Source organism: Conger conger, chromosome 18 (genome assembly GCF_963514075.1).
Source record: "Conger conger chromosome 18, fConCon1.1, whole genome shotgun sequence".
Taxonomy (NCBI): domain Eukaryota; kingdom Metazoa; phylum Chordata; class Actinopteri; order Anguilliformes; family Congridae; genus Conger; species Conger conger.
Genome location: NC_083777.1, coordinates 18666569 through 18683407, shown reverse-complemented (window position 1 = coordinate 18683407; position 16839 = coordinate 18666569). Strand labels below are relative to the sequence as shown.

The 16839-nt window shown below is 38.3% G+C and overlaps 1 protein-coding gene across 4 annotated transcripts in view; it reads left to right on the top strand.

Moving 5' to 3' along the window:
* The window catches only part of mypn (myopalladin), a 34597-nt gene that overhangs the window by 4543 nt on the left and 13215 nt on the right, over nt 1–16839 (top strand). For all 4 annotated transcript variants that reach the window (XR_009706358.1, XM_061227764.1, XM_061227766.1 and 1 more), the window contains 8 exons: nt 4958–5133; nt 10878–10929; nt 11081–12107; nt 12222–12293; nt 12470–12611; nt 12782–12805; nt 13695–13811; nt 14107–14701. Coding sequence is in view for 3 of the 4 variants with exons in the window: in XM_061227764.1 (XP_061083748.1) it covers nt 4958–5133; nt 10878–10929; nt 11081–12107; nt 12222–12293; nt 12470–12611; nt 12782–12805; nt 13695–13811; nt 14107–14701 (2205 nt within the window). In the remaining variant the exon portion in view is untranslated. The remainder of the gene's footprint in view (nt 1–4957; nt 5134–10877; nt 10930–11080; nt 12108–12221; nt 12294–12469; nt 12612–12781; nt 12806–13694; nt 13812–14106; nt 14702–16839) is intronic.

Genomic DNA, 16839 nt, shown 5'->3' with positions numbered 1-16839 from the left:
CTAAGGCTAATTTGATTTGTATTACTGATTTTATTGTTGCTTCTTGTAAAGAAGTAATGGGATACAGAATTATTGTTAAACTGTATGTAACGTTAGAACTTGGATTCTGTCAGATTGAAATATCTGCAAATGGTGGTGTTGTGTAGTATCTGTTTTCACAGTTGGGTGTCGCATGAAGTTGAGTTAAAGATATTTTGTGCTGTCAGATTATGATGAATTGAACTGGCTGGAGCATGCGGATATCTCTTTGCACACAAACAAATACCTGTTTGTGGTCAGTACAGAAGTGTTCAAAGGTTTCCAAAGGTGATTTTCTTGTTAGGCCTGATTGCTGGTAGTGAAACCTTATTCATTCATCCCACTTGTTTTACCCATGTCTGAGCATTTTACAGTGTGTCCAGTTTCTTATTTGTTTTGATCAAGGCATTTTTGTATCAGTGTTTGTACTTTGGCTTTGTGTAGGCCTCTGTAGAGCATCTTATTTTAGGAAAAATAAGGACAGCTGCAGCTGCAGGATCGGGATCGGGAAGAGATTTTGTACTGCTCATGCTTTCAAATTAGACTCTTACTCATGAGGAATGTAACTCAATACCTGACTATATATTGGCACAGTGATCCTGGAATTTGCTCTACACTGAGTCAAGTATCAGAAACAGAGACTCACACTCTGTGACATAGAGATGCATCCCAACATTTGCATTTGCTGAAATTTTGCCGTTTATAATTTTTGAAAAACCTTGAAAATGTATCTCTTCCTGGACTCTTTGATGAATCGCAAAAACATGGAATATAGCATCTACAAGTATCTTATATAACTTTTAAAAAGAAAGTTTCTACAGGTAAAACCATGCCCACACCAATGAATTTGCATTTGGGCCTGTTTTTTTTTGTTTGTTTGTTTTTTTAACAAAAAAAATGAATAAATCCTGATCAGATAGAGATCAAATGATGAAGCTTGGTGTGTATATTGACAACTCTGTCCTGAAGATTTGGTTCAGTTCAACAACAAGGTGGCACTAAACTGCCCAAAATCTTTTAAAAAGTGAAAAACTTCACTATGGTAGACACTTGAATCTTGCTACTGTAGCTATTGTCTACCCACCTCATTCTGCATGTACATGTATTGGGCGGCTGCCATCTTGAATTGGCTGCCATTTCTTGATTGAATTTTCCACTGTTCTCTGCAGTGGAGCATTTTCCACCACGGCATAGCATGATGTTATGGGTTGATACTGTCACTCTAGAGCATTTTCTTATTCATAAATGAGTTATGCCTGTAATTACCATTATTGGAGGCCGAGCAGCAAAGCACAGTGTGCTTCTATCTTTTCTTATTATTCATCATCATCATCATCATCATCATCTTTTTCTTCTGGCTAGGGTGTCTTTGGCAGCCCATTGAACCGTATGGTAAAAAGTTAAAAAAATTGGCATACTTATTGGGGACAATCCCATGAATCTTTTCATCAAGATTCATGTCTCCACGTGTAGCACTCTAGCACTGCTGATGGGTCAAAGTAGGAGGTACATTTATGCACGTAGGTTTTCAAATTTTATAAAATGAAGTACTGTTGGATTCCTTGGATCAAGCTGAGTTCAATGCATCTATTGATGTCAATTACTAGATTGCATTTTCCACCATATTGGATTTTCTCAAAAAGTTAACAAAAAACATTCACAGGCCACAAATTTTGTCCAATATTCACCAAGTTTGGGACAGATGATGTTCAGACCAAGCCTCCGAAAAGTTACCATGTCGATTTTTGAGTTTCTAAATTGTTCAGTACAGCCACTCAAAATCTGCAGCGAAACCGGCAAACAGGAAGGGAGGGCAGCGCTTTGATGTGTTGATACCAAACTTGGTATTTGGACTCAGGACTCCTTCCTGAGAATGTGGAAAAATGTTGGTGTCATGGTGACCCTGGACTGCTTGACCGCCTTCAGCCCTGCTTACATGTTTAATTGTTCTTGTTTTTGAAGTACCATGACACGCTATTGATCTTTTGCGTGTGTGTGCTGAAAGCGATTAAAAAAAGGACAGTGCAATGCAGAAAATATTATGAAGTACTGAAGAATGTGAAAATAAGCTGCTTCTTCTTCTTTCTTTTTGTACACTGGCATTGACAGCAGCCTTTGCCTTTCAGAGACATGTAAAAAATTACAAGAGTTAGCTTACACATGGAATTTGCCATTAGGCTTATTGCTGCAATTTAAGTTTTACAAAGCAGTTTCCTATCAGTTTGATTGGGCTCATCATGATGAAGCATTGCAATTGTACTGTAGCTGTCGATGTTCAAGCTTACCTAACTGTCATCTAATTTTATAAGTACCTGTTGTAATCATTCATGATTACAGGATGACCACTATGAGACATTTTGTCCTGTGAAAAGCAGCTGCAATTGTGACACAGGCCAACAGCACCATATCATGGTAAATGGTAAATGGTTGGCATTTATATAGCGCCTTTATCCACAGCACTGTACAATTGATGCTTTCTCATTCACCCATTCATACACACACTCACACACCAACGGCGACTGGCTGCCATGCAAGGCACCGACCAGCTCGTCAGGAGCATTTGGGGGTTCGGTGTCTTGCTCAGGGACACTTTGACACAGCCCAGGCGGGGATCGAACCGGCAACCCTCCGACTACCAGACAACTGCTCTTACGGCCTGAGCCATGTCTCCCCATTTTGCTGGGAAGAGGCCATGGCTAAGATCAGCTGAAATATATATTTGGAAGTAATTTAACAGCATATTGTGTACGTGTTTTACATTTTTTAAGAACTTCAGTTGGTCATTGAATGGAAGTGACCATTGTTAAAAGCATATAGTGCTTTGAAACCTTCTTGTTTAGTAACCTACTCCCAGGTAGAAGTGCTAGTGATTGACCTGTCAAATATTGTGACTGGAGAAAGATACTCAGTTTCTTTGTATTTGTATTTATTTATTTTCCCGCTTTCTTTGGGGTTATGGTGGTGATCACATCTTAAAAGGTAATTTTCAGTTTATTTTTGGTTATTCTGTTCAGTTTTATGCAACAGACTATGTACAGTGGGCTCCAGAGATAATGGCACCCCTATCTGGCAATACTTTATAAAAAAAAAAAATAGAGTTAAATAAACTAAAAATGCCAAATGTGCTTCATGGAACCAAGCTTATAAATAAGTATTTTTGTGCATTGCCTGTCAGTGGTGCTAATAGTCCACAGTGTCATTGGCCTGCCAAAAACATTTTGCACTATTATTCTTATTTTAGTTTTTTTATTTGTAGTTGCCAGTGGTCATTTCCAGCATATTTGACATGATTGAAAAGTTGGCAATGTTACCTCCAGTTCCCTCAGGATATTTAAAAATGATTATATTGAATAAAAAGTTAATTTCTGGGACCCCCTGACTTGCTCAGGAGGTAAATGCTCTCAGTCCAGGCTCTCAGTCCAGGCTCAACCCTGCAGTGTTGCTCAGTCAGTAAATGCAAAAGGCATTGGGGCATAATTGGCTTTATCCCAAAGGAAATGAAGACCGTTCCATTAGCTGTGCATGGGGTACACACAGGATACCAGTTATCATCAGCGAGGCAGAAGAATCTCCTCCAATTAGCACTAGGTCATTACTATTTACTATGGCAGTAGAGTGTATCTGCAGAGTATGTTACATTGGAATTCATTTTGCTATTCAAAATTTGAGAGGATTAAGGAAAAAAGGTAATTTTATAAAAGTGAATCCAATACAGTGAATCCCATGCTCAGATTATTGCCATTGGGAGGGGTTGTCTTGCCTTCCCGGGCTCTGTATGGATGTCGTGGAGAATAATAATAAGAAATATTAATCTACAGAAAGATGAATCAATGTACATTGCACACCCATCCAAAGGAAGTTGAAGAACTTTCCAAAAATGAACATTTTGTTAGCCCTCAATCCAAGTCCTTATCCATGGAGCAGCCTATAATATCTGAAACTCCTGGCACCAAGGGCCACTGAAGGACAAGGCTAAGTGGTGAGAAACTGGTTTGATATTTAATCTCTCGCTTAAAAATGGTCATGCTATTTAATATATGTACATAGTAGTAGTTTTTCGATATCAATTCAAGTGGGAGTGTGTGATATGACCAGTTAGAAGGTTTTCACAAAAATAGTGTATCTATGTAGAGTAAAAATGGAATTAGCCTTGTGACCCATAGTTAGTTTCTATAAAAATACATGACAGGGCTTTTTCCTCTGACACCATGGCCGCCATGACAGGGTCCAGCAAGCTGTTCCTGTCTCTCAGTGCAGCTACTATAGCGATAGCGTGTGTTACCATGGCGACTGTGAATGGCACAGTCAGCTGGCAGAAGGGGAGGAGCCTATGTGTGAAGAACAGGGTTAAAGTGAACTCTAGTGGGTTATTAACAGCTGGGTCTTAGGAGGAAATCTAGTCACAGGGGGTTGGTCAGGAATTACAGTTGCAGCCATGACCTGTTCACAAGTGCAATATGACATGTATATAAAATACATATTCAAGATGTAAATATACAGCTGTATTTAGCTGTATATACTGCAATAGCTTTTTATGATTGAACATATCATTGTAAAATGTAATGCATATTTAATAAATACAATGTCATTTAAAACCCAAACTTGTTTTAATTATTACATTGTTTTGCAATTAACTGGCAAATGCTCCAACAAAGCAATCGATTTTGAACAATGAATGTCCTTCTTCATATTTTTAAAGCAATTGTATGGCATTTTTTCCTTTTCATTTTTGAATGACATTGTGAGTTTCATCAATGCAGGTTCCTCCATAACTGTGGAACAGTCATGCACATGTTCTCCTCTGACATGCATACTCACAGAAGACTGTGAGTCATGTCACTCTGCTGGAACCTTCCGTGTTATCAGTACTTATAAGTTTCTTTACAGGATAGACCTGCTTGTCTACGGCAGAACTGGCCATGTTCCGTTTCCCTTGCAGGTGGTTTTGTGAGGGGAAGGAACTAGAGAACTGTCCTGATATTCAGATTCTCAGCGTTGGAGAGCAGCACACACTCATCATTGCAGAGGCTTTTGAAGAAGACACCGGCCGCTACTCCTGCTTTGCCTCCAACTTTTACGGCACAGACTCCACCTCTGCAGAAATCTACATTGAAGGTACATGACCCCTGTCCCCAAACAGGGGAGCAATTACACTTGATTTGAGGTTTCAGTATTAAAATGACCCTGTTCATTTTCAGTCTAATGCAAAACAGGAGTTCTAAGGCTGGAGATATTTTAAATTAAAGATAATTGTCTCAGGATTTCAAATTTCCAACAAAGCATCTGATTGCCCTAAGAATAAGTTATGAACTGGGTATTATTCAATTTTACCTGATAAAAATAATATTACTTCAGGATTGTGAATTGTGAAACCTACAGCTTGCAAACGATCCATTGCTGACTCTGGGATTACTTATATTAAATATCTGCCAGAGCTCATTATACAGTGTTGTTGGACAGAAGAGTTATTTCAGTGACACTGCTGAAATTACATTGCATTTAAATAAAAATAAGTATTGTTGAAAGAAATACAATCAAGAAATAAATTGTGTTTGCATGAAATTTGTCATGTTTGGTAAGAGATGTGTTTCACAAATATACAAGACCAGCACTTCAGATACCTCAGACCTCATACCAATCCCTCAGGCTATGCACACAGTCTTTATTTAATGTATGTTTGCAGAGCACACTTTAGTTCAATACAAATCAATTTTTTATTACAATATTCATGTTGTTCAAATATATTCACTTAAGGCATGAATAATCCATCCAAGTTAAGACAACAATACATTACACTTGAGTGTTCATCCCATGAAAGCAGGTGCATTTTGTTTGGACTGGGGAAGGTTCACCAGCTGGTGTGCCTGTGGCCACACACATACACAATACCTCATCATATATGCAGAAACAGGCTTGGAGAACACGGAAACAGGAACATGGTTACACTCTTCAGTAAGAACTGTATAGACTTAATTTTTCTAATGTTTGCTGATTCATTTCTTTAAACTGTGATTTTATAGTATCATGAAGTATTAGTATCAGTAAGTAATTAAAGTTTCCCACATCAAATGTGTGCATGGGCAAACCAGTATAAACCTAGAAGTAAGTATGGAATATTTTAATTAATAGTTCAATGTACTGTTGTGATGTTGTAATGTTGTGTGACTTGTTCAATTGCTTATTGTTCATTTTAATAGATAAAATTATATTAATGAAACATGTATGCATGTATTATATATTTTTCCTGGCTCTCTATGCATGTTATTGCCCAGGGAAACAGGATAATACATGCTAATATTAGATGCAGTATGATATAATATAGATTACTTTGTAATTTAAGGTTATACGTGGTTAAAATGTTTTTCATCTCTGAAATGAAATCTCTTGGTTGAAACTACTTATCCTGCTGAAAGCTGCTCACTAATTAGTTCATTTACAAAAAGAAAAGATTCGCTTGAATTTAAATGTATTAAACTTTCATGAAAAGTGAGGCATTTGTTTAGCTGACATTTAAAATTGAAAGCTCTTGTGCAAGGTATTCCTGGATTAAGGCTCTGCACATTCATAGCCTTCTGTTCTTTTGACCCATTGACTGTAACTCGGGCAGTCTAGGAAACTTGATACCACCGGAAAGCTCAATAACACTGGCCGCCCAGCGCTGCTACTTTCATAAGGTGTGCTCATAGATGTTAACTTTTACCTTTTACATATCCCTTGTGGAGGTTAATTCCCAGGAGCTGTCATGGTTTTTTTTTTGCTTTTTTGTAAATAGAATAATAATCTCAGGTTGATAAATTAATTCGATTTGTGCTTCCATTTTTTCCTGCTGTGAACGTGAAGAGTGGAAGATGGTCCCTTGGTGGAAAGTGGAATTCCTGTTGGTGCTCTTTTACTCATTGGTTTTGATGGAGACATGGGGCGATATTCCCCTTGGTGTCATTTTGGGAGGTTTACAGCTGTCGTGCAAAGCTTTTCTAAAAGGGCAACAAATGTGTCTGTTTCAGAATAGCAGCGTGAGTGGTGTTGCGGTTTGGGAGGATCTGTGAAAGCAAGCAGCCCAGTGTCTTTCAGGAAGCATTAGGCCTACTTTTTTACTGTTGTTGCTTTTCAAGTTTTGATGTTGTTTTGCATGTGTCCACAGCGATGCACTATAATATTCTCATTATATTAGTTTCAACTGATAATTGCTTAAAACAGACTGCTCCTGTAATTAAAGCTAATAATGCCTATCAGTTATCTGAATGTCTTTTATTCATAAATGTTTAATCACTATCACCAAAATGTTTTTTCACAATGAATTTTTTATAAAGCAAGCCGTCTTCACATTCAAATAGTGTGGGGTTTACCATAAATCCACCAATGCAAAGCAAAGTTGGTCTGTAACTTTGACTGACAATATCGTAGAACCAATCAGAGTGTTCCATTGAAAAATTGATCCTCATAGCTTTCCGTTGACACTCTATAACAATACACTTTATTTATAAACCACCTTTCACACATGAAAATGCAGCGCAAAGTGCTGTATAATATAACAAAAAAGAAATAGTAAATAAAATGTAATGTTAAAATACATAAATAGAATAGAATAAACATGAATAATAATTTAAATATATATATATATATATATATATATATATATATATATATATATATATATATATACAGTACTGTGCAGAAGTCTTAGGCACCCTAGACTTTATTATATATATGTTTATTTTTTTGTGTGTGTTAGTATAAAATAACACATTTCCAAATATTCATTTTCCATAAGATTTAATTTAATAGAGACATATTTGTATTTAATTTAAAAAAGTAACATATTACTGTAAGTAATTGACTACTTTTTACATAAAAACTTGATCAAGGCTGTCTGAGATCAGAAGCAAGGAGCCAACCAAAGTCTGCAGAAGAACTGTGGCAAGTTCTCCAACATGCTTGGAACAACCTCCCTGCTGATTGTCATATAGAACTGCAGGACAACGTTGGCTATCTCAGAAAAGTGATGCAATTTTAACACCGAATATTGATTTGATTCAGTTTTTAACTATTCTGCCAAATTACTAAAATGTAATGTAAAATGTATAGTATGTTTATTTAGGACCTTTCATTGAATTATTTTTGAAAGAATCTTATCTGTACAGAATGTTATGCAGGTGCCTAAGACTTTTGCACAGTACTGTGTATGTATGTATGTGTATATATATATATATATATATATATATATATATATATATATATATATATATATTAATAACAGAATAAATAAAGCCATGGGTACATATAACAATACATATAGAACTTTCAATTAAAAGCCAAGGTGAACAGGTATGTTGTAAGATGCATTTTAAAAATGCCAAATTAATATTTTAGTGTTCCAGTTGTGGTGCATAAAAACAGATGGCAGTTTCTCCACCCTTTTTGCGCTTTACCCTTGGGACTTTGAGAAGACTAGCAGTGGAGGGTCTTAGAGCTCTAGTTGGGACATTCAAAGATATAAGATCAGAAATGTAAGTTGGTGCTAAGCCATTGCGTGTTTTATAAACAAGTAAAATAACCTTAAAAGCTATTCTATTCAAACAAAACAGGAGTAATGTGGTCAGTAATGTGGTCTATTTTCTTGATTTTAGTTTGAATTCTGGCTATTCATTTTGAGTAATTTTCTCACTTTAGCTACAGTCCCCTCCAAAAGTATTGGAACTGCAAGGCCCATTCCTTTGTTTTTGCAATAGCACTTTTGGCATCAGGCCACCCAATTTTTATGTGAGCAAAGGTATTGGAACAGAAAGTATTTAAGTAAATGAAAGTTAATGACACTTAATATTTGCTAGTATATCCCTTTCTTGCAATAACTGCATCAAGCCTGTGACCCATTGACATTACCAAACTTGCATTCTTTTGTGATGCTTTTCCAGGCTTTTACTGCAGCCTCTTCCAGTTGTTGTTTGTTTTCGGGGGGTTATCCCTTCAATCTCTTCTTCAGGAGATGAAATGCATGCTCAATTGGGTTTAGGTCTGGTGATTGACTTGGCCAGTCCTTCCACTTTTTCTCCCTAATGAAGTCCTTTGTTGTGTTGGCAGTGTGTTTTGGGTCATTGTCTTGCTGTATGAGCAATTAGTCCAACTAGTTTGGACTCATTTCTTGGTCTATATGATTTTGTAGACTTCAATAAAGATTAGTGAGCAAGCTCAAGCCATGACACTCCATCGTGCTGCAAAGATGAGCTTGTATGTTTTGGATCGTGAGCAGATCCCTTCTTTCTCCACACTTCGACCTTTCAATCACTTTGGTAGAGGTTATTCATGGTCTCATCAGTCCATAAAACTTTGTTCCAGAACTTTTGTGGCTCGTCTCTGTACTTCTTTGCATATTGAAATCTCGCCTTCCGTTTCTACTGATAAGTGGTTTGTATCTTGTGGTATAGCCTCTATATTGCTGCTCTGTATGTCTTTTTTGAATGGTTGATTGAGATACCTTCACCACTGCCCTTTGGAGATTGTCACTGACTGATGTTTTGGTGTTTTTCTTCACAGCTCTCATAATGTCTCTGTCATCAACTGCTGTTGTTTTCCTTGGTCGACCTGTTTGATGTCTGTTGCTCAGTATGCCAGCGGTGTCCTTCTTTTTCAGGACATTCCAAATTGATGTACAAGCTATCCCCAATGCTTGTGCTATGGTTCCGATTTCCTCCTCTTTTTTAAGCTTCAAAATGGCTTGCTTTTCTCCAAAAGACAGCACTCTGGTCTTCATGTTAGTTTATCTTTTCTAACACAAATGCAGTCTTCACCGGCAAAACCCAAGGCTAGAACCAAGAGTAGGCATTCAGAACTATTTATTGTTTAACCAATCAGGACACATCTGGGCAACAAGAAATGCCTGCCAGTCACATGTTCTAATACTTTTGCTCACCTAGAAATTGGGTGGTCTGATACAAAAGGTGATGTGTTCAACAAATCTAGATAAAAATACCAAACTCAATTGTCTTCAGTGTATAACAAAACAAAGGAATTGACCTTGCCGTTCCAATACTTTTTGAGCGGACTGTCTATTTCTTAAGTGGAAGAAAGCAGTCTTGGTCACTATGTACTCTAATTATGGTTCTAAGCCAATCAGAGCTGGAGATCAAGAATCTGGGCCTCTGTCAAGAAATTAGTTTTGTTATTGTATATAGTTTAATACTTGGAACAGTTTTGTTTTCCATTTTCTGTCTACTTATGATTATATAAATATTTTACGTTCTCTGTTTTGTGAGATATTGTTTTGGTTGTTTTCTCATACCAAGTTCTTGGAGTGACAGAAATATGAATAAAAAGCCTTGGAACAGACTTTGGGTTGGCTGTGTGTTATTAAATGCAAGAAATTCACTAAAGTATTATTATTTTATTTTTATTTTTTTTGCAGTTCACACGCAGATAATAATAATACAATCAAACAACTGGTTTGTTTCTTGTCACTAAGCCTGTTCTGAAAAAATGAGCCATGGCTTGATAGTTATTACTTTAAAAAAACTAAGAGGACGGAAAATTGGCCAAAGTATGCTTGGGTCTCTGAGGGTTAACATCCTCTTTCACTGCGCAGACCGCACAAAGCTCCAGTACAGGAAGAGGCTATAACCTACTGAGCACCCAATGCTACACCAAAGAGTTAGCACCCAGAGAGAAAAATATTACCCTGGTGTCCCCAGTTGCAGTCTCCTGCTCTTGGTTCTTAGTTAGCAGTGCTCAGGCTTCTATTTTCCTGATGAAATGATGTCTTAAAATCCAGAAATGATGTTGATATAAACGTCAAATCTCTAAATGCATTCTTTTGTGGCTACCAACCTGTCATCTATATCATCCAAAATGCAAATTATCTTCCACAGGTGCTTCCTCTTCTGATTCAGATGGAGAGCAACATTTTGTTGGTGTAACACAGTGAGTACATTGTTACGTACACAAACAAATAACATAATAAATGATACTATTTTTTTAAATTAGAAAATTTCTGCTGTTGTGCTTCTAGCATAGGTAAAGACAATCTTACATCTTTCTGTTCTTATTTTGTTTTTTGTCTATTCAAACCAAGGGTGCCAAGGAAGACTTCTGCATCTTTACCTATTTCACCACCATCAACCAGTGTGGAAAATTCTGCATCCCCCCAGCCACCTGTCTGCCCACCAGTTATACAGTATCCTGCACAGGAAGTGTCCACTTTACTATCTGCACAGGAAGTGTCCACTCCACTACCTGCACAAGTGTCCACTCCTGTTTCTGCACAGGTGGTATCTACTGCACTGCCTGTACAAGTATCTCCTCTGTTATCTGCACCTGTGCCCACTGCAGAGGAGGTGTCCACTCCAGTGCATGTGCAGGTATCTACACCCCTCCCTGCATCGGTAACCACTCTGCTACCTGCACAGGAAGTGCCCCCTCAATCACCTGTGCAGGTATCCTCTTTGCTACCTGCACAGGAAGTGCCCCCTCAATCACCTGTACAGGTGTCATCCACTCTTCTACCTGTACAGGAGACAGCCACCCTATCACCTGTGCAGGTGTCTACGCAACCTGAACAGGAGGTTTCCACCCTGTCGCCTGCACCGGTATCTCCTCCTCTACCTGCACAGGTGTCCCCTCCTCTACCTGCTCGGGTGTCCGCTCCTCTACCTGCACAAGTGGGCCCGCCAATACCTGTACAAGTGTTCACTCCTCCACCTGCACTGGTTACCACACCAATACCTGTACAAGTGTCCTCTCCTCTACCTGCACAAGTCTCCACTCCAATACCTGTACAAGTGTTCACTCCTCCACCTGCACTGGTTACCACACCAATACCTGTACAAGTGTCCTCTCCTCTACCTGCACAAGTCTCCACTCCAATACCTGTACAAGTGTTCACTCCTCCACCTGCACTGGTTACCACACCAATACCTGTACAAGTGTCCACTCCTCTACCTGCACTGGTTACCACACCAATACCTGTACAAGTGTCCACTCCTCTACCTGCACTGGTTACCACACCAATACCTGTACAAGTGTTCACTCCTCCACCTGCAGAAGAAGTGTCCACTCAACTGCCCATACATTTGATTACCCCACAAAGACCATATCTGGAGGTAACACACTCAGCTTACTTTGCAAATAATGCTCTTTGAATGAGAATGCTAAGTTTTATTCATGTTTCCTTACCCACTAATTTCATTTCTTATTGTTTTATCAATATTCTACAGAGTGAAAACTGCAGTAGCTATCCACAAGGTTTAGATGGAAGACCAATAATGGCCGCCCCTGTTTTTACGAAGGTAAACCTTTAAACTTTTTCAATGCTTGTCTTAATATTACATAGCATTCTTTTCTGTTAACAGGCCATTACATTCCATTACTTTCACTGATGAATAATGTTCCATTGATGTAGATGAACCATGGGTGTTGTGGAAAGCTGAGAAAAATAACGGGTAATGCTACTTCTGCTGTTCAGAATCTTCAGAACGTTTCGGCCTCGGAGGGCCAGCTGGTAGTGCTTGAATCCCGGGTAAAAGGGGTTCCCTCACCCCGAGTGGACTGGTACAGGGAAGGGACACTGATAGATGACTCTCCTGACTTCCGAATTCTCCAAAAAAGTAAGCCATTCATTTATTTTACTATGTTTACTGCATACATACCATATCACATTAATCCATTTAATAATAATACTACTACTACTAATAATAATAATAATAATAATAATAATAATCATTTGTGCAATGTAATTCTGTTATGTTCTTACTATGAGTGATATTTGTTTTTTCAGAGCCCCGGTCCATGGCAGAATCAGGTAAATGCAGTTCATGGGCTTTCAATATTTTGGGGTATTTTATATGCACAAAAAGACACATTGTTTCTTGTACATTAAATAATTCTTCCAAATTTTATGTGGAATTACTGTGACATTTTATCATTGCAAAATATTTTGCTTCCTTTTGAAATGTTCTGTTGAATAAATGATGGTCTTTGGCAGCTAGTTTAACACAAAAAAACAATGTGAATCATTTTCAAACTAAAGTCTTCTAGAAATCGTGTCTTGCACTTTCAAAAATTGAGTCGGCTGCCAAGATCATGTTTGGCATAGTAGCTAACTTGCAGCTTGTGCTTCAGAGCCATTCGTCTCTTTGACACAGAGCTTATGTTAATACGATTACACAGAGCAAGAAGGAAAGATTCTTCTCATAAACTTCTACCATATAAGGGAATGAGACATCTTCCCATTGCGAGCAGCCTGACACTTATCCAATGTTTTTATGCAGGCTATTTTTAGCATCTGAAACATCTGATTGCTTGGACCGGCCAAAAAATACTTAGTTTCCCATTTACTAGGATATGGAGTTAAAAGATAAATATTCCTTCTGAAATATGAATGCATTCACATAAATATTTTACTTCAATTTGATTAAAAGTATCATTATCTACAAGGTAGGCAGCTTTAGGGTTAAACTACAGACCACGGTTAGCCTTTTTCAGGGAGGCAATGCCAAATCTCTGCTGTTCATTTTGTAATTTCAATGATGTCAGAATCAATTAGGATAAAGGGGGCAATACTGACCTGGTGTAGCATTTGACTTAATTCAAGAATAATTCGCTATTTTGGCTGTATGAAAATTATATTATGTATAATTATGATTATATGACAATTAAATATTTTTTGTTTTTCCTTGTTTTATTTATAGAGGAAATATGCACTTTGGTGATTGCTGAAGTCTTCCCAGAAGACTCTGGAACATTCACCTGCACAGCAGTCAACAAATATGGGACTGTGTCCAGCATTGCACTGCTGAAAGTGAAAGGTAGAGCTTTTAGAGAATAATATGAAATGCATGAAGTACTGCAAAGTGCACATTCCACTTAGTAAGTTATAGTGGCATTTTATTTTTGACACATTTTCAAAAGAAGAACATTAATCTTAATTTCTGGAAAAAAAAAACATGTAAGTACATGTAACCTGTACTATTTGAAATAACAGTAGTAGCTACTGATGCCTATTAGCATCCCAGCCTTTGGTTGTGTCATCTATAAGTTACATTAAAGTATCTAGAGTATTTTGGAACTGAAATGCACTTGTATTACTTTTCACCTAACCAGCTAAGGAGAGTCACAGTATTAACACCAAAGCAGCAAGCAAGGGAACTGCAGAGTTTGCCAGGCACAAAGCACCGGAGCCCATCTCTGCAGTCCTTACTAGGCCCTGTCTGAAGCCGCCGGAGGAAGCAGCGTCTGCCTCTCGCACGTTCCCGGCCCAGCCACTCAGCTCCGTGTTAAAGCCTCGGACAGCCCCCGCCGTCTCCAGCGCCCTCCCCCCTGATCCCCTCTATCCCAAGCTGCAGGGGTCAGAGGTCAGCAACGCCGAGCCCTGCCCCCGCCGAGCGCTGCCCCGCGACCCTCCCCCCTCCATTCTTAAGCCCAAGCTGGAGGGCTTTGGCGTGGCCTCAGACCCCCCCGTCCCTCCGGGGGCCCTGCCCAACCACGCCGAGCCCCGGCCCGACCCGCCCGCGTCCTGTCTCAAGCCCAAACTGGAGGGGGTCCTGGTGAACCACAGCGAGCCGCGGTCCAGCTCGCGGGTCGGCCTCCGTGTGCATTTCAGACTGCCGGAGGAGGAGGAGGAGGAATCCGAGGACGGAGAGACACAGGAAGCACTGCACAAAGCGCTGCCTCCACCTGTTCTGGCCAAACCCAAGCTGTGAGTATACTCTGTGTTTTCGGTTATGATCTAATACATAACACATGACACACTATGTCATAGTTTAATTTTAATAATAATTTGAATTTCATTTGTATTAGTTGCTTCATTCTTAAATTATAATGTATTTTGTGGGTTTGTCAGATTCATAATATTATAATATATAATCAGAACTAATATTTTTAGTAGGTACATGCAACCTGCTAAATGGTTTTTTTTAGTAACGCATGGACAGTCATCCCACAGAATGTATAGTAGATGAATAAAGATGGACTGAATCCAATCACTGCCACTGAATAAACATGTCAGAGAAGCTGCACATTTTAATTGATGTTACTGGTCCCGTATATGACAGATAAGCTGGCTTTATATTGGGTATAATAGTACACTATTATTTTCCAATAAAATAATGAATTCCAAATGAATTTCCATGCATCCCATCCAAATATCTAGTATGAGAAGCATGTCTATTCTCTGGATTGGTTTAATTTTTAACTGAGATCTGTTAACAGTGGAGTGTTTATGGTCGTTCGTCATTTCTGCCCAGTAAGTGCAGATAGGGGGCAGTCATCCCCTGATGTGGATGCTGTGCTGTGGGAGGTTCTGTCTGCCAGGTTCTATGATACTTATATTTCCTGTGATGTTTCATATCTAGTCATTTTGTAGTTACAGTTCATACACAATATAGTTATTTTTTCTTATTATTGTAGGCTTTAAAGGGTTATTAGTGAGCAGAACTGTAATTTTGAAATTTTGATTGATTGGCAGAAAGCTTTCTTGCCAGAATTACTTGTAGGTGCTTTTTTCATCTCATAACAGTCAATATCTATATCAATCAGCCTGTTGCTGTTCTTATCATGGCTGGCCACAGAACCTTTACTATGAATAGCGAGAACATATAAACATTTGCTGAACAGAACCTGAAGCTGGAGTTAGATATCAGAGAGGAATTATGTCCACAAATTCTGTTCTTAGGTTTGCGGGGCTAAAGGACTCTTAAACTGGTGCAGGCTTTACTTTGAAAGGTTTTTGTGTAGCTAGTCTGTGTGGGTGTGTCACTTTCAGCCAGGGATATGCCTGTATTCTTAACACACACTGAAGAGCAGTTTGGTTTTCACTTGGCTCTCCCTGCAAGACGCAACTTGAATCGATTTGGATTCAACACGGTCGGTTGAATGACTTTATGTAAGTGCATAATGGGCTTTAATGGGTACATGCCTCTGTCAAAAATGATTGCTGTTATTGTATTGCATGCCTTTTTTCCATTTCCCGTGTAAGAAAAGCAGTTTTCTTCAATCCGTATTTACAGGTGTCAGCTTGTCTGTTATTGAAATATTCCTATAAAGATATTTGGGATTTCTCAAGTGATTTGATTCATTTGGTTAATTCTTCATAAATTTCCAAGATTTGTCTTTTGGCCAAAGGCAGCTAGGGTATTAAAAATGTTCACAGTAAATAGTTTACAGGGACAGAAATCCACATTACCTTCTGTATAACTGACCTTATGTATTCAAAGTATTCCAGATGTTATTTCGTTCATGAGGTGTATTAAACATGCATGCTTTTCATTACTATGCCTACAAACAGATATACTTTCTGTTTTTATATGATACAGGATTATCATTACTGTTCATTATTGATGAGAATACACAAAAAAATGATGACTAAACACTACTGTGGTGTATCTGAATTGTGCATGAGTAATTAATTTAAATATGTTAATTCCCTGTCATGAACGATCATGTTCAAACATCTATAAGACTTTACCTGTATTTTTGCTTGCTCTTCTTGCTCCAAAGCCAATGTTTGCTCATGTTTTTAATTACTCTGAACAGCCAACATATTTGTATTAACCAAACACAGATCCTTATATGTTATAAACCTCACCCAGAGCCAAGGTCATTATCCTTCCTTAGTCCTGCATGCAGCCTTATATGGTGTAGAAGCCTCTGGTGGTTGAAAAACATGTTTTTTTTTCACTCTGTTCTACTTAACTGTAACTGTAACTTGTTTTTACAGTTTCATTTGTTTGGATATCAGCTGGGATGTCTTTCCATGCAGTACCTTCTCATTTGAATGTGTAGTTGTACACATTTGAGCATTCTGTAAACGCTACGATGGTGGGGCTCACGGGTATT